Here is a 19,247-nt window from a genome sequence, read left to right on the forward strand (position 1 = left end):
TCTGTATATATGAATATCCCTAAAAGTATTGTCCAGGGCAATGATAGTATCATCTTGGTGAGGATTTTCAGCCCATATTACAGCACAAATGGCAGCTATCCCCAGCATCCCCATAGGGATAATGAGAACATGGGCAGTCATTTAAAGGTTGTGTAACACCCTCACAAAGTAAAAAAATTATGGTGAAAAGCCACATTTCTGTGTATTGAACAGGAGAATTACTCAGAGATAAGAATAAACACCACATTTATTGCCACCCAGGAAACATTAGTGACTTTCTTTGCCTTCCCTTTCAAGACCACGAAGGTGACTTCAGAGTAAATCTTTCCGAACAACATGAGTATGATATATTTCTAATGAGGTCCGGCTCTGTTCACCACCGAAGCTGCATGCTAGGTCCATCTTTTAGGAAATTACATATACAAGTTTTTGTATAAATTAAAATGAAGCACTAAAATACGAATAGTTTTTATATGGATAATATGGATAAAGGGTTTTTTTCCTTTGCAAAATTGCATTCAACAGATTTTCTTGCTTTTTCCCCCAGTTTTTCACTGCAAAATGACCATTCTCTGTCTTCGTGAAAAAATTACTTACTTTGAATGCATATTTACTGAAACTTGAAAGCACTTTCTGACAAACTGAAGGTGAATTCTATACGGGAAAAGTAATACTTAATAAGATGAAATCTCAGTGTTGCGGTAATGGTGCAATTGATTACTTCCAAAACAAGTACTTCTCTTAATCAGATAAGATGCTAACAAGTCCAAAATTAAAGTAAAAATGTTATGAATGTGGGAAAAGTGAAGCCTGATACGAAATGCTAAATAATAATTATTAACTAGAATAAATAGATGGAGATGTAAAATATTTTCACACAAGTTGGGCAGTTTTTTTCTGCTTGGCCATGGATTTAGTGAAAAATATCATTAAAGCGCAAACAGAAGAATGTATAAATTTGGCAAGCAGTCCTACCACAAAAGGGGATAAGTTTTGAAAAGTCAGAATTATTCATATTGACTTCTTGAAATACCATGTTTCAGTGCTTTATTTTGAAATCACGTTTTCCCTGAAGGCTGAGGCACCTGAGAGCTCAGTGATTTATTAGCAATTAAGAGAACCCTCAAAACTGCATGGAAATTTGGGGGATATGAGTTAAGCACAAAATCAGGCTGTCTGCCATCAAGAACCTACTATTGGCTGAATAAACATGCAAATCAAGACAACTGAGAAAACTTTCGAGCAAGCACTATTCCAAGAAATAAAACTAAGAGGCCTTTGCAAGGCAGGGAATGTGCAGAGTGGCGGATGGGACAGGAAAAGCTTTGGCTGAGCCCTGAGCAACATCTGGATATGCAGAAGGTCCAGGGGCCATCTTAAGTCCTTTTTGTCAGTATTATTGACTTGCAGATTTGTCCCTTTAATATTTGCATTAAAGATTATAATTACACTCACTATATTTGCTTGCCTTTCTCCAAACTGATTCCCCTGTGGTTGTTTTCTGCCTCTTTTTAAGTGTTCAAGACCTTCAGATTCCCCTTTCTTCATCAGTTGTGACAAGTGTTTATAACTTTTCTTGCTTTCGTGGCTGCAGATACAGATGGTAAATAAAGCAGTACTTAAAATTATGACTATCCTGTTGAATACCAACTACCACTGCTCTCTCCTTATCGTTCTTTGCCTTAAATTTGCATGTCATTGTCAGTTGAGCCCTGTGCATCTTGGACAATCTAAAAATAGATACATAGAAAATACAGTAAAAAAGATGTTTAATTTACCTGCAATTCTCCTTCCATTATACTAAGGAGTTTTATCAAGTCCTCTTTAGAAAGCTCTATGGACTTCTTGTTCTTTCGTTCAGTAGGTCCAGGTGATTTTGAGTGCCGTTTGACAGTTGCTGAAACCATGACCTCATCTTCCTTCCGATGAGGTTTGTTCTTTTTCTTGGCATCCTCCTGAAGTTTTTCATTCTCTGCATGGCTGATGACAGGCTTGGAACTGGAGAAGCGCCCATTAGACGAGCTTTCTCCACCTTGGTTTCGGGATCTCATCCCTACCTAGAAAGAAACAAACATAAACGTGCATTTATGAACAATATTAGTTACAAAAAGCCACAGTGGAAATATTGCCTTTCAGAAGAACAACAATCTTCTAAAAACTTACAAATAATGTCATGCTCAAGAGACAGGAGTAGAAGGCTCAACCATTTCAACAACTCTGTGTGTGGCAGACAGTGAATCCAGGGCATTAATTATAAATTTTACAGAGTCCTAAAGTAAGGGTAACTGTCTTTTTCAGCATGCCAAGATGCTGATATGAGTTAAAATGTATGGAACTTAAAAGTGATGCAGGAAAGTGGTAAAGAACATTTTCCAGTGTTCTCTTTCCTTCAGTCAACATTTTGATCATTCACAATTCATCACTACAAAACAAAGTGGGTTGTTAAGTAGATCTTATTTTAATGTGAGGTCTACTTGAGAGACGGGAATGCAATTAAATTTTAGAAGGTGTATTCCTTGGGTATAAATGATCTATAATAGTGGAGTGACAATGCATGACAAACAAAGGTCACTCTATAGTTTCCTTGAGTGAAGTAATGGTTTTATTCCAGGTAACCAAGAAAAATGGGGAACGTAGTCTAAATCAAGTGGTAAACTCCATCTTATGGTAAATACTGCATAAGATTATTAGACAGTAAGTGTCATAAAGGAAAGTTGAAAAGAAGTTTGAAAAAAGAGCACAGAGGGCATAAAACCACTAAGAGGTAAACAAGCAAGATCAATGCAGTCCTTCCAGAAGATTCAGGACTTCTCCAAAATGTCGAGTCATGGTACTGAACGCTCACATCTCTGCCCTTTTAAGCACCTACACTGCACTCTTAGACCACATCTATCCTAGGAAATTAAAACATTGACAGCAAATGTTCCTGAGCTCCCACACTTGACCTACTGTATTGCTAAATTTTTAGCACATTCCTTGGCACACTTCAGGTCCAGGGAAACTATCACTCTGACAACCAGTTCCTGGGCGCAATTCAGGAATTGACCTAGGCCAGGTCCAGATGTAGCCACCCTGTTCTGGAAAAGAAGAGAGTTTGGTGGTATGAGCATGGCTGGATTGTGCTATTTGACTCCAACAACAGAATGGGGGCCCTGGGTCTGTTTAGTTTAGCATTAACATAGCCTTGTTAATAATAACATAGTCACTTATAATGCAGCTGTGAAAATCATCCTTACTGTCATTATCCTCATCAAAGAACAGTCTTCTCTGATTCCCTCTGTTGAATGCCATTTAGCAATATCAAATTGAACCACTTGCCCTTATCTTCAAATCTTTTCACAGTTCTTCTCTTTCTTACCCATCAGCCCTTTTCAGGTTGTCATCCACACAACACATTCAACTAGAATTAGCTTAATCTGCCTGTCTGTTGTCTTCTCCTATGAACATCTCTCTCTTTTCCTCCCCCTTGACCCTGCAGATGGCCAGAGAGCTTGCTAGCCCTTAAAATCCCATTTACCCTATAACGTGTCATCCTGTGTCATTGACTAACAATGGCACAGAAGACAGGATGGGCTCATCCGCATGTATTTCATTACTCATCATTATTAAACAGATGTGCATAGGATACTCAGACATGTTTATATATGGACTCATATTGCCATCCTGTCACCTTGCTATCCTGTCACCTTCCTATGTTATGTTGAAGTAGGTCTTTGTAATTATTTTCAGTGTTTAACTGTAGAAGACTTTGACTATTATTTGTAATCAAGATATTTGTCATACACAATACAAAGGCAATAATGAATTTAGGCTTGGTTCAGAACCAAACTTAGATTAAAATGTAAGCTGGTCTCCTAAAAATTAGATATTCTTCATCCTACTTGAAACTGGTTGTATAACAGACAAGGGAAACCATCAAGAGTTTATGTTGCCCTACTTCAATTTACTTTTGTATACAGTCATATTTTATGATACCTTTATCTTTTACTTAAATCCAGTTTACCCAAGATCGTCTAGGAATACTAGAAAGCAAGATCTGCACAGAGAAATATCTTGCTTTAGATCAAGTACGATTTGTACAAACAGGCTGAAGAAAGCTGAAGAATGGTCTATATGTCTGAAACTTGCCCAGTTTTTATATCAATAGATCTAATGAATAATATTCCACTGCTTCCAAATCTTTCCTCTCACTTAAATTCATCTCTGGATTTAGTTTGCAGTTTGTTCATTAGTCAAACAGATGCTTCTCAACATTGCTAGCATCACACACTTTTCTGATAAGGATCTCAGAGCAGCAATCCTCTAGTGATGGGTCAAAACCTAAAATACATTTACTAATTGGCTTGGCTAATGTTGCGCTGGGCCTGCTACAGCTTGCTACTTACTTGACTCAGGCCAGTGTTATAAATCTCTTGTTCACATTAGCCTTGCATTTTGGTAGTTTCACACTCAGCAGGAAGATTGTCTTTTTATTATCCTTGGTTTCTCATGTCTTAACTTCATCAATTCAGTGGAATTCACCCAGCAGCACAAATGGGGAGAGAATTAGACCTTAGACCCAATGTTTTCAAGTGAGAGAGTTTCACGATGAGATTCCTTGCATTGTAAGTCTGCTCCTATCCAAACAATATGTGATACAGGTATACAATGGCCTTTAACTTCCTGAATGCTTTTGCAGTGTGTTTTTCATCAAGCAGTTTGGATTAAACACATGAATTACGCTTTCTAAAAACAGATCTCCATTATAAGCATGAACAATACCTGAGAACCTCAGGAAATCTTTTAGGTCTCAGGTTTGTAATGGAAAAATAAACATTGTACTATGTTTCCTTTCAGATAGGGCTTTCCAATTTGTTTAACTTTAATGGGTTTTAAACTTTCCAACCATGCTTCCTCTCAGGAGAGAGCACTTGGGATTCAATCTGTCTCTATTTTCTAAGTGTTTCCTTCTGAGTCCCTGTGGGTCACAGCCTCCAGCCACTTTCATCTCTAAACCAAACCTATTTTTCATGGCTTACAGTGAATGGCTTCATGGCTCTAGAACATCCTACATGTTTTAAGAATAAATATTTCAAGTCTGTCTTACATATGTTTTCCAGTGGAAAACAGATTATTACATTACAGTGTATTCGGCTTAGTAACATGCTGCGTTAGTGATTTCTCTGCAGTAAGATGACTCAACTTTTAGACCTGAAGGTGCGCAATTAATTTAAAATTTAACTCATGACTGGTTGATTCACATCATCCACCTCAAGCATTGCGTAATCAACCAGGCACACTTAGCTGGGTATGTTAGACTTCATGAAAGGTGGTGTGTCACCCTGTCACATCATAACTCAAGACAGCCACTTTGATTCATCTGTCCCTGAGGGAGCTGAGATAACAATTCATGAAGCTGTGTAAAGACTGAGTAGCTGACTATAGGTTTATAAGAATGCTAAGAGAGAAATAAGGAGTGCATATTTAAAGTGTGTTTTTACTTGATGTAAATCAATATAGGTCCACAAAGGACAGATGCTTTTTTTTTTTTTTTAATTCATTAATATAGCAGCAGAGCAGTTTAACCAATGGATCTGGAGTTTTGTACCATCTAGGTAATTAGAATATAATTGTTGCTAAAGGAAGTCAACCTTGGCCTTTTAAAAAATTTCTTTAGCACTTGTAGATTTATTTTGCAGCAAGTTTTACATCACAGTAAGTGTGGCAGATAGTCTGTCACTCTCAGGGACATTGGCCCTACAGCTTTTCTTTGTGTAAAAGCCTGCCAAAATCAGTGTAACGCTAACACCTACTCCGTCTTCAGTTACGATGTTGATACTTTTCCAACATGTTACCCAAATGCAGAGGCCTTGTGTGCTGAAGCCAGAGATGCAGGTGAACTCAAGCTTAAATGGTGACAGAAAGGGCCAAAGTTTTTATATTCACACAGTAATTTCCAAGGAGTTTAAGGGCCAAAATCAACGGCATGATCCAGCTGTCGTGCAGTGCTATAAGAATACAAAGCAGCTGTAAGGATGACTGAGTTTTAATTAGAGCAGCGTGAAGTAGCCAGAACATACCAGTGATCTTGGCTGAAATACTGTGTGCTGGAAAGGAGTGCTTAGTATTATCATTTTGGACATCCATCTGTATTTCTGATGGCATCATGATAAAGAAGAAAAGTTTCTGAGCAGTTGCACAACATCGTTTCAGTATGCAAGTACCAAAATCCCAAAACTTTGCCTATCTGTTGTTTCACTGGGGTTCCAAAACTGACTCTGGGGACACAGCCAGTCTAACACTGGTAACAAATGTCCTCCTGCTGTCTGCCCCGATCATGTCTCCATATCTTACAGCATTCCTGATCTGCTGAACGGATTGTGCTCCCTGAAGAAATAGCTGCTATGATTTATAATGTCTTTAGCATTTAATACTTAACTCTACTGGTTTTTTTTTTCCCCACCCCTCATCATATTGCATATTAAACTGGAAATCTTTCATAACAGTCTGCAGCCAAACAAGAAGTCTTTATATGATCAGTCACCTTGATTTCAACATTTATTGGCTACTCATTTCAATATATGCTCACAGCATTGGTACTTGGCATGGGAACTCTTCAGCCTCTCCTCTGTTTCACTTGTTTGTTGAGCTTCAAGCACAAAGGGCAAATGCTATGACTATTTACTTGAATTTGTATTGTTGTTCTGGGCATGGGTCCTTCGATTTTCACAAGTTAGCAACCCACATAAGATTTTATGAAATAACCTTTATGTTAGTTTTACTGACATCAGGAGGAAATCTATGAGGAATTTGCTGAGTAGGATGTCAGGAGAGGACAGGCTGCATGCTGTTCCAACACTTCCCCCGCCGGTGGCGATTTGTTCTCCCTATAGCTCTTGAAATTACAGGTTAGATTAGGCTCCGTTACTAGTGGTATTAGAATCAGGTAATGCAAAAAGGTTCTTTGAACTTAACGTGTAGCCCCTCCTGCTAATTGGACATGCTGATTTTGGCTCCATAGTGCTTTCCCTTAAAATGATGATAATAATGATAATGTTATAAAACACACACAAACACAAAAAGTTGATTTACAGCCATGATATGGTTGTTGCCTTTGGCAATAAATTTGTAGTCTGGAGTTCAGTTGCAGATCTAACCGATTAAGGCACCCCATGAAAGTGCTGGGTTTCTAGCAGGCTAACAATGTATTGTAGGGTCAGTGCAATTGGGTTATTAGTGAACCAAAACTGGAATTGTTTCTCAGCTGTGGCTTTGGGAACTGTATGATGGGGAACTGTATCTTTCAGAGGCTCTGCTGTGCAGGCATTGGGAGTGGAGCAAAGTGTTGTGCAAAAGCGCCTGGTACACAGGGGAAATTGCCGAGAACTCAGGCACTAAGCAAGCCAAATCTCTGCCCAGTGATTACTGATCAATATAAAGCACTAGGAGTGAAAAAAAAAAAAAGTTAAAATATACTCAAAATGGAGACCAAATAATATAAAAAATCAATCAGATCTGAAACACCTCATAAATGAAAAGGAGAGCTGGAAAAAAAATTAAATAGTATCAGTCTGTGTCTGCAAGTACTAGACATCAACAGAGAAACAACAAACAAAAATACAAAAAAAAGACCACATCATCTCAGATGTCAGGAAGGGAGGAAGATAGGGACACCAAATTGACCTTGTTGGCTTAGAAGTCCTCAGCGACGACCACCCCAGATGGGAATGGATGGCTTTGGACCCAAGGAATCTGGATAGCCAGAACTAAGGCTACATGGCCTTGATGCTGTGGCTTTCACAGGACAAATATGTAGAGATGCTAGTGTTCACACCACCTCAGAGACTGATTAAAATTATTAGTTTTATTACTAGTTATTCCTTATTAATAGTTATTCCAGGCTGTTTTCCTGGACTGCACAAATATTCATTATTATTGTTTTGTTTGAGTGAGGAAATAAAAAGGAATCAAGCTACCAAGAGGTCATAGAAGCTACTGTAGGACCAGGTAGGAACTGATGGCTGCATTGTGCAGAGGCAGATGTTGAGCAATGCTGCCCAGTTGGATTTGGATGCTGCATGAAGCAGACATGTGTCAGACTCCGGACTGTGTGATAGCCGAACAACACCATGCCAAGGGAATGCAGACCTCATTCCTGATTTTGCTTCTGGAGTTGACTCTAGTATTTGTTTCAGTCATGCTGGTCAGAGGACAGTGCTAAACCAAATGACTAATACAAAGAAAAATGGAACAAATACCTACCCTTAGCAATTCTGGAGTTTCCTGAATTTCTAAACATTCATGCCTAGAGCACTAATCCATTGTGATCTCTAACCCTCCCCCAATCTCTTGCCCTCATATGTATTGTGACTTGTCTGCAAGAAAAAACAAGAGAAGATCTTTGTTCCTTCTGACAATAGTATACATTACCCGTGTGCTTTTGTGAGAGCATTTGTTGGAGTATTGGCACGGAGATACGGATACTTTATGAATCAGGACAATTCTCTACTCAGTAAACAGCTTGAATAACCAAGCCACAGGGCTGTAATTCTTATATGGAGTGGGAAAGGACTTGTGGCTAGTCTGTGAGTGCCAGTCTGTGAGCTGCCTCTTGCCCTGTAAACTCTTTGCCAGATGCAGGAGATTGGGCTGGTTCCTGGCTGCAACCGCTGCCTGTACTGGAGAGAGGGGGAGAGGCCATGGCATTGCTCAGAGGAGCCCGTGCAGAAAGGAGATAATGCCCCGTGGCAGATGAATGTCACAGTGTCTCCCTCATTTTGTCATACCATGCACAGGGTCTCATTGGTGGAAGAAACTTGAGTCTTTTTAAAGAAGGAGAATTTGTCCATGTTAAGGGTATCTGACAAAAATGCAGTGACTGTTTTAGATGCAGGACACAGATTATTTTCTCCTGTTAAGTCATCGCTATCTCATTATTCCCTAATCTATTTTGGTTAATAGAACTTCTCTTTTTATGCTGCTTGCAAATAGTGTTGAAAAGTAGCAAAGTCATAGCAGACATACTTGTTGAAGTACAGCACCAGAATCAGCAAAGCCTTTTGGATTTATCAAAGATTTCTTCTATAGCTTCTAAAATTGATTGTTGTAACAGTGGAGCACAGTAGTACATGGATTATATTAACAAGGATTATATCAGCAATAATTCCTTTGCTTGAAAAAAGGAATGGGAGGGAGAAGCATAAATGTACTCTCAAGAAGAAAAGAAAAAGATTTCTGAAAATTCCATATCAAGGTGTCATTCTGAATAGGTATAATCTGCACAAAAGCAGAAAAGGATTTCACAAAACTAAAAGAGGAAACCCAGTCATCGCTGAGGCAGATTTATACCCCTTTAACACCATTTTCTTATTTCCAAGATAAACTCTTCTCTGGCTAAATTATGGCACAGATTTATAAAGAACAGAGTTTATGCTGGTATAATTCCATTAATTTTGTCATTTTCAGGAAAACTTGTGGTTTCAGCTGGAATATTTTTACTTGAGTAATGCATGCTGACCAACAAAGGAGTAGCATAGGCTTGTTTCACAAAGATTCATGTTTCCCAGGCTTCATTTGGAAAAACATCTTGGATACAGGAGGCATGATAAGCTATTAGATCATCATTCAGTCAAAAAAATAAACTTTTATATATCACTCTAGCCATGTTTTGATTACTGTGCTTCCCAGCTGCCAGAAAGTACAAACAGGAGTCATAGAGAAGAGACAGCTCATGTAGCTGACACGACCAGACAAACATGCTGCTGGGTTTGATGAGGGTTTAGATATTTATTCTCCAGAGTGACTATGTGGTTGAAAGGGACAGGCCAGGAGGAAGGTAGGTGGCAACTGTGTTAACTGCCTGCAGTGCAGCTTTTCTAGCATGTTTCAGCTGAGCTGGGAGACACAGAAGTGGATCAGTTACTACTCATCCCTCTTTTCCCAGCCTGTTTCCAGCCTGCTGGATTGTCCTGTGTCTGGGTCTACTCCTGATTTGAAGGAAAAGCATGGATCCTTGGAGGAAATAAATGCTCCTGCTTTCTGGGGCTGCGTGCGTTGCACCCAGCTGATGGGGCCCATCTCGAGATACAGCCACCCCTTGAGGGCTGGAGGAGCACTAGGCTCTGTCATGACTCTTCACATATTGTTTTACAGCTTTCTGCCCTTTTGAGTTATGCCATTTGAACTGAAAATCAAGCTGTGTACTTCACATGAAGATAAAGCTAGCAATGTCACCATTAGTTTCAGTCCAAACCCACTAAACATTTGTTTTACCACCTGACAGCCAGAACATGCCTGGAAAATGGTAAGAGAGGTGATGCAGATTAGCTAGCCTACCAAAGATTTTTCACTCCTGCAGATGGGTAATCTTTGGTGTTAGGTAAGCATTAGTCATTTCTTTTTGTTGACAGCATAGAACCAAACTGATAACCTGCAAGATCAAATATACTGTGAACTTATGAACCACCTATATCTGTCGTAACTAGTTTCTAAAGATCACGGCTCCTATAACAATGCATTTTCTTCTTCCAAGAAGGAAAGAAACTGCTGAAAGCAACAACATACAGGAGCAGGCTGATAATCTCACAGCTGTTGCCTCTGAGTCCCTTGTCCCCATCCTTAAAATGACCAACCAAAGTACCTAAAACTGATATCTCACTGAGGGAACACAGCATGGAAAGTAAAGTCATTCTGTGCTCCTTGCAGTCCTACTTTAACCTAGGAATGAACCACGGGGCAAACAGGGAATGCAATCAGAAAATGAGGAAACTAATTCTTATTAGCTTTCTATTTCAACTCTTCACTTTAAAGTTATTTTTTATTTCAAAATTAACTTGGATATTAACAAGTGTGAGACAAGACAAAAAGCTGAATGTCCCAAAAGCAAACTTTAAGCTGTGGGTTGAGGGAATTATTTTGCTGCCTCTTGCTTGCTGACCAGACGTGAATCATGAATCCCATATTCTTTCTGGTAGCCATGATTTGCACAGCTCTGATTTTGCTGAATCCAGTAAACAACTATAGCTACAGTTTACGTTTGACTAATTTATCCTTCTTTTGTTTTATAAAAATAACAAAAAATAAGAATGATGTAGACACCCTTAAACATTTTACAGTAAGTGGAAAAAAATTATACAGAGGACCTATATCTTCTACAAATATTGTCTCCAAGAGACAACAGTGTAAAAACACATCTGCAGCATCTCAAATTTCAGCTGTCAACCAAAGCAGGGAGCAAGTTCCAAATCTCTCTCAGTGACTCCTTTGTAGGAAATTTCAGTTGTTGATAGACACAGAGTACCAGCTTGCACATAAATGCCTGGTCGTTTGGTGAGAGGTGAATTTAACCCCCTCTGTTAGACTGGGCTGCCTCCCACCTCCCAAAAGGTTCCTCCTCTGTGAAGTTTAACTGGTTTCAAAACAGGGAGTTAAAAATAGTCTTTGATGCTAAACCTACCCTTGAGTTTCACTATTAATTTTGGTGGTTTTACAATAATATTTTTCCCATTGGGGGAAAAAAAAAAAGGAATCTTCTGGCTACGTGTACACTGGAGATTAACCATGTCCAGGACTTCTCTCTTACTGTGAGGCCAGCTGTCCTGGAAAATCCTTCAGGCTCTTAAGCCCTCTTAGCATCCATAACATGTTGGCTGCTTCCACACTGCCCACTGGGAATTGCTCCTAGCCCATGCTGACTCCCGAAACACGCTCTCAAATGGTTTCGGAGGGTGTTAAATGGCCTGGCCAAAAGTGTGCCAGGGAGCACTCCAACAGTTTAATAAGAGTAGAGACATTCACCTTCCAGTGTCTGTGCTCATGCCCTGGCACTGTTTAATTTACAGCCTTTCCTTTCCACAGCCTGCTCCTTTACAAACAAAGGAAATGGAAAACTAATCAGCCGTGCAAAGGGAAAGTGCAACTCATCATAAATACACAGTCTGCAGAGAGAAAATAAGCAGAGGGTGGTCGGAAAACAGAAAATAATCCATATTTTCTCAAGTAAGTTAGGCCAAGGCATGCAGAAGTATATTACTTATTCTAGAGGCATATTTTTAAGTTGCTACTGAGGGATGGTCCGGAGATAGAGCAGTTCAGTAGGAGTCAGGAAGAGACAGGGCAGCTGAGCAGGGAGGGTTGCACAACATCTCACTTCACACCAGGTTCATCCTGGCTTTTGCTGGGCTTGGTGGCACAAACTTTGTGCTCTTCTGCTTCATATCACTGGTAAGTGGACCAGCACTTGAGGCTCCAGAGTGGCCCCCGGATTATTCAAAGCCCTGGCCTTCGCTTGTCGTTCCTATTTGTAAAGAGGTAAAAGGAAAGGAGAGTCTTACTTCATTCCTGGCAGTGCCAGCCCAGTGACTGTCATTATTTCCCAGTAATCCTGCAGGCTTTCCACTGACTTCAGAACTTATGGCAAAGAAAGTAAAGAAGCAAACGTCAGCCTAACTGATTTAAATAATACCAATGCCTCACGCTAACAGGAAGCAGCATAAAAACCTGCAGATACCTCACCTGGGGACTGAAAATGGCCTCATCCACTTTAACAGCTTTAATTTATAGAAAACAAATTTACGTGCCTCTCCTAAGGCACGTTTGAAACATCTTGGTTTCAAAATCCGTAGACAATATCTTCACTTGAAAAGAATGAAGTTAAAGAGTTATCCTATATCTACAGGTTGAGCTGATTTTGATCTTTTTTTGAACAGCTTGTCAATGTTGATCTGCTCTAATCTTCACCTGGCTTTTTAGTTCAGAGTAAAAAGTCAGGCTAAGCTTAAAACATACTACAGCTACTTTGAGCAGGGAAGAAAGAAGCAAAGAAACATCCCTGCTTGGGCTTGGTCTCGCATTAACATAACTAAAATTACCTGCTGCCACATTCAAGGTGCTTTAATGTCTGTGACTTCTTAAAATCCAATTTCAACAAGGATAAAATCTGAGTGAATTGTGTTTGTCTTGTTGCAACTAGTTTAACTTTACTTATTTTTTTTAAAAAAGTGTTGAATTTTCTTTTTTCCACTAGGATAGAGTAAAAAAAATTTAGCTGCTTTTCTTAGAAAGTAATCTCAGTGGAAAGATATTAAAAAGAGCTCCTACAAATGGAGTGGGTGTTTTACAAGCCTACATGAAGATAAAATCGTCTTCACTGGCACAAATTCACACTGTTCAGCTTTAAGTATCTCACTTGTGTGACTTAGCTAGGAGTTTAGGTTTCATTTGTAATCTGCAATGTCTTTGAAATGGAGCCTGAGCTCTCCCAGGCTATGTTAAGACATCAGCCTGTCCTTGTCCTCAGTCATGCAGCTTCAGTGACCACTGCTGAAGCTGGTCATGGCTCCTGTCTATCAGGGAAAGCAACCCCTGATTTTCTTTCCATGGAAAATGTGCTGGGCAGAGAGCAGTCTTGCTCCAGCCTCTCTGTGAGGGGACATGGCTGGAGGACACCACTTAATCCTGCTCCTGGGACGTGCTGGGAGGTCTCAGTTTTATCCTCTGACCTCTCTAAAGAGGTTATGCCCCTTATGTGGGCACTTCAGTTAGCTGACTGATAAACTGGCACTGGATCCATAAATGCATCACGACAAAGGCTGATTTTGCTGTTGGGTGGGGAGGCAATAGCAGGTATTTGGCACCTTGTTATTAGCATTTGACACAGTGTCACGCTTGGTGGCAAATGTCAGGACATGACAGAGGCTGTGGGACTGAAGTCACCCCTCACACTCCCTGCTATAACCAACTCTGCCAACTTTGTGTTAATGAAGTTGCAAACTCAAGTGGCTTGTGCTGTTGGGATGGATTTTCTTCAAGGCATCAGTACACAGACCGCTGCAGTAGGGACACTTCTGGCCAAGAGGAGCAGAGAACTTAGTGTTTCTAAAAAGTACTGAAAAGAATCAAAAGCTCACCTTTATGGAGCTACCTAACAGGGAAATGAGCTCGTTTGACTCTTCAGCCACAACTCCTCGTGCTGAAAGCTCTTTCTTGGGAGGAAAAGTAGGGGGAATTTGGCCATTATTGCCCAAAACAAGTAATTTAAGAAACAGTAATAAACAGTGGATCTATGTTAGCTTTCTTTTATTCAGAGAAAGTGAAACTAGAGACTCCTTTGTAATAATTTAGGTAAATCTGAAAAACATTTTCAAGTTTCTACTTCCTATTAGGAGGTCATCAGTTTGGTCTTCATCGAAAAAAAAAAACAGAGGAGACATACACAGATGATATATGATTGGGGAATCAGGTAAGGAATTAGGTAAGAAAGCAGCATATAAATAGAGAAATGACTGTTACTCTTTATTTAGTGAAAAACTGTCTGACCCAGCAGTTATGTAATGTCTCAGCATTACTTATTTGTTTACTTAAATATTTCTCAGCTTCCTTTTCTTCAAGGAAGTTTAGGTGACTGAGAAATTACTTTGGGCTGCTTCTCCTGTGCATGTGTGGTGGACCCACAGCCCTGGCAGGGACCTGCCGTGGTCACTGTTGGCAGCGCCAACACATCTTGGCTCTGCACAGAGCAAGCCGGACCCTGCGCTGCCTGGACAGCTGCTTTCCTAGGTGTAAATGCTGCTTATGGTCAAAAGCCTAATCTTTCCTCCTATGTCTGAATTGCTCAGTATGGTATTGTTATGGCTTTTTAGCTTCTCACCTGTGGTTTGTGAAAAGGTAGATTAACCAGTTTTCCTCCTGCGAGGATGTAAATTCATTTATTGTCACATTAAGGTGCTATATTTAATTATCTTAAGAAATAAGATGTAACAGAAAGTATTCTCACATGCTCATTTCACACTTCACATGCTGTTTTACTCACAGTTTCTATCCCTAGTGATGATGTCTAAGTCAGCTTCAAGTACCACCTCTTTCCTCTTAATATACACTGCATAGCCCACAGGTAAGAGCTTTTCCTTATCTGTACTTGCCCACGTGCACACTGCAGGAATTTCAGAGGTGAAAGAGCTTTTTTTCAGACCTGCCCGTCTGAAAGTTAAAGGGCAGCTCTCCAGAGCACCCAGTAGCTGACTGGTAAGCACAGCTGTTCAGAAAAAGCAAGTTCAGACCAGCTGGCTAAGCCGCCCCTGTATATATATCGAGAATACTTCACGAGGCTTTCAGAAAAGTCAGGACAAAGTCCTCACATTGAATAAATATTTCCTTACTGAATTATTAGGAATATTAAACCTGAACTACTCTGCTAAAGTAAATGTAATTTGAGGAATACATATACTTGTTTATTATTAAAATATTGATCACCTAGGAAACTAAATTAAATGTCAATCCATATGTATTTCCATTCAGTTACACTTGACTTTTCTTTTATCAGCACAGTGCTTTAGGATTTTGTATATCTAAGAGAAATTACTTAACTCAGTCAAAACATGAAAAAAAGTACTTGCCTCCATATGAAGTTCTGTAATTCATTTAATCAAAGTTAATTTTAAAATCTGGTATCCTATTGTATCTTTCAAATTCAACATCATGGAGTGCATGTCAAACAAATAGCACAAATTAAAAAAAAATTAAAAATCAGTCAGTAGTTTGTCAGTCGATTCTAGGACTGCAAAAGTGACCTGGTATGAAATGGCCACAATTAAAAAAAATCTGTGTACAGCTGGGAGTTTCCCACATGCTTGACCTAAACTAGCTGTCATGCCTGCAAAAAAAAATCTTTATTATAATTGTACTTACTGATAAGAATGTTATTACTTTTTGGCATGAAGAAAAAACAAAAGTCTGCTGGACTTCTGGAATGTCCTTGCTTGTCAGAACATGCTAGCATAGCAGTGTGGCTTGGCTGTAGCCCTGGCCTGCCAGGCGCTAAAAATCACCCAGCCATACCCTGTGGAAAGCAGCAAAAACCAAGTATTCCCCAAACCTTGGACTTGTTGAAATAAGTATATGTGTCAAAGACAAAGGATTATAATTAGAGGGCTAGGAAAGCCTAGAAAATAAAAATATTTTCAGAATCCAGCATTTAGCATTATGGCACAGACGTCACGAACTGGTGTGCCAGCAGCAGGCTTAGCTCCCCTGGCCTCTGCTCAGCCAGGGTATGAAGTAATGTTGCACAAACAATTTCTGCAGGTAGCCAAATACATGACATTATCTCTATTTAAGTAAGCAAGAACAAGGCTGGACAGTCCTGTATAAATACTTATGACTGACTAATCTCTTGTACCTTGAAAATGCATTTCTAGAAAGAAAAAAAAAAAAACCAAAACAGAATTGCTCTTCCCATTCTATTTTCAAAAAAGCTGAAAAGTGCAATTTTATTAAGTTTCCCCAAACGTAAAAGAAACTTTTCCAAATGCCTATAAAGTTGGAGGATTAAATAATGGTTTGTTCAAGTAATGGAACAGTTATTTGACTTCACAAAACATGCATATTTTTAAATCAAAAATAAAATACTGTGGAGTTTTTTTTTTAATTTGTTTTAAAAATTCCATAACTAGAAACACATCATTAGCAGTTTGAACTCACATCAACTCTGAATCAGAGAAAAATAAAGTTTTGTTTGTGTAACATTGTACGGCAAAATAGTAACTATACACATTTAAGAAAGAAAATAACTTATTTATGCCAAGTTAATGGAAATTAGCATTATGAATGACAATTTAAGGAGGATTATATGATATATTGCAGGTTTCAACCAACTAAAAATAGAAGAGCTATACAAGCCATAAAAATTGCACAATGTACAACTTTCAGTTCCAGGAATACTGTGTTTGCAATCCTTGACTACAAATGGAGTTGCTTTCTGACTGTTGAGATAGATCTTCTGGGGCCATAATTAATAAAGACAACCCCAAGCTTTCCAAATGAGTCAGACATTTAAAAATATGATAAGATATTGGGCTTAAAGTTGTAAATTTTTTTAAAATCAGTTAGCGACTGCCTTCCAGTTTTTGAGCTAGGTTCACAATTTCAAAGTATGTTCTAGCACCATGAGGCATTTTAAAACTGTAAATTAAAATTACTGTATAACCACTGTGATACTAGCAGATGAGCCTTTGAAAGACAAGAGATGACATAAGTCATTCTGGTCACCTCCGGGACCTGACATCTGCAGGAAGCTCAAGTGGTGCCTCTCAGCCACGCTATTGCAACAGCACCATTAATTTCGGAGCACGGCTCCACCTGAAAGCTCCTGTGTATCAGCTGGACAGCCTGTGGTGTGGAGTAATACCTGTCTCGAGGGACGCTTCCAGAGCTGGGGGCTTCGCTAGAATCTAGGTCCGGAGGGGGCAGGAGGGAGTCGAGGATGGAGGTGTCCCTGTGCCATCGCTCTGCTGCTCCCACCTGCGGCTGACTGGGGTCCCTGCTGCTCCCTAGAGAAAAGATAAGGCTCAGGGGCTGCACGCGAAGACAAAGCGAGAAGCAGCATATTCAGCTTGCTCTGCCTGCCAGCCAGCAGGCCTGCTAGAAAATACAGACTCCCAAACAAAGTGGCTTGAAAATACTTAGGTTTTTTAATTTAGAGATTCCCATTGACTTTATCCTTTTTTCTCCGAAGCCATGACAGAGCACAGAGACCTGAAGAATCCAGAATACACGAGGCAATGCATTTGCAGGTATGATACAGTACACCAATCCAGGTGGTAAAACCTCACACTCCCACTCTCTCCTCAGAGCTGGTACTGCAGGTTGCAGCGTTCTGCTTTAATTTAGCAATCCACACCAAGTAACTCCCTCCATCCCAATAAAAGCAGCTGTAAGGAGGGAAGGAAAAAGCTGATAGGTAATATGCTGGGTTCCTCATGGAGTAACTAGTTCTGCAGAATGTGCGCGGTGTGATGCAGCACAATGCAATGACGAAATGACAGCAGAGAGGAACATGTCCGTCTTGGCCCGTTTAGTAGTCACCCTGCACACAGTCTGCAGACTTTTAGCTGTTCCATGAGAGCATATGACTCCCTTGGCTGGCCAAGCTGGGCAATCAGCAGCACAGCAAGAGTTGCAGGTCAGTTTCTTTCACAGCCCACAAAGCAAACAAAGGAAGGCTGGGGACATGGTGATAACTCCAGATTCCATGGAGGTATAGCAGACATGGAGGGAAACTGGGAGCACTGCTTCTGGCATAAGGAAAGCTGGAGATATTGCAGGCCATATGGAGAACAGAACTGTGACACTGGAGGGAGGCAAGGTCTTGTGTTGATAAAAGCTCATTCGTGCATTTGATTAGTTTGCATAAATGAACAGAATTTAAATCCACCTTGTGGATTCACTGAATTCTGCCCTGACGTTCTCAACTCTGCAGCACGGTTATGGTATAAGCAAAATTTTGTAGGTCAAACCCACTTCAGAGACAGCTAGCTTGGAAAGTTCAGAGCCAAGGGATCTGAGCAGTGATGTGTCCAGGCAGGCGCAGAGGCAGGACTGGTGGTGCCAGAAAGTTTCTGAGGGCTGTGAGACCACGGAGGTCTTTTCTTTGGCAAAATGTTTGCTCAAGGAGAACATGGTGTTCTGGAAAGCTGTGATCACAGATTTCCATCATGAAATTTCCCATCATTAAAGAAAACGGTAACAATTTTGTTCAACTCTACAAACTGACTATTATTTAAATAATTTATATAGTTCTCCTAATAACAATGTAGTCATACTAGGGACATTACCATTTAAGGCATAAAGCAGGACTACTACGGTGTTTAAGTTAATAGCCGTTAGAACAGTATATGGCACATTTCCCTGTTATTTCCTAACGAACAGTATGTGAATTCTTGCAAAATAATAAATACCAACTTATTTATAGATGTGTTTTGTCCTTGCTCTGAATTGAAATGAGATTAACTGGCTTATGAACAACACAAGGATAGATACAATAAAGAAATCTGAACCAGCTGCAATCACTGCTAAACTGGTGCAAAACCGTGAAGTTAAACTTGGCTTTATAGAAAAACAGATTATTTCATTGATAAATAATTTTCTTGTAAATTTGTTTAGGAAACTTCAGTCTTAAACAGCTAGTTCTAGGAGAAAGTTGAGCAACTATCCATCCATCTATTTATTTATTTATTAATAGTAGAAATTATTTGCTACGAGCACAAGAATTCAGGTTATCACACTGTTATACCCACAAGCTCTGAATCACATCTGGCACGGCAGTTTACAAGAAGCAAAGTAGAGATAATTTGTATGAGGCACATGGGATTTACATAAATTAATTCTTTGCCCTACAAAAAGTTTGTCCTTCAAAAAAGTCAGTGAGAGTTTTCTTATTAATTTGAACAGAGGAAGGATCAAGACTATTGTCTTTAAAAGTTAGTATGCAACTA

At 39.6% G+C, this 19,247-nt stretch overlaps 1 protein-coding gene across 4 annotated transcripts in view; it reads right to left on the minus strand.

Moving 5' to 3' along the window:
* The window catches only part of FILIP1 (filamin A interacting protein 1), a 111,326-nt gene that overhangs the window by 64,774 nt on the left and 27,305 nt on the right, over positions 1-19,247 (minus strand). For 3 of the 4 annotated variants that reach the window (XM_086744706.1, XM_086744710.1, XM_086744709.1), the window contains exons 2-3: positions 17,162-17,303; positions 1,779-2,057 (exon numbers count right to left, since the gene is read on the minus strand). In XM_086744706.1, coding sequence (XP_086600832.1) covers positions 1,779-2,051 — 273 coding nt within the window. In that variant the 5' untranslated portion in view covers positions 2,052-2,057; positions 17,162-17,303. The remainder of the gene's footprint in view (positions 1-1,778; positions 2,058-17,161; positions 17,304-19,247) is intronic. The other variant, XM_086744708.1, reaches the window with a different exon arrangement.

Source organism: Chlamydotis macqueenii, chromosome 3 (assembly GCF_036417535.1).
Source record: "Chlamydotis macqueenii isolate bChlMac1 chromosome 3, bChlMac1.mat, whole genome shotgun sequence".
Classification (NCBI taxonomy): Eukaryota; Metazoa; Chordata; class Aves; order Otidiformes; family Otididae; genus Chlamydotis; species Chlamydotis macqueenii.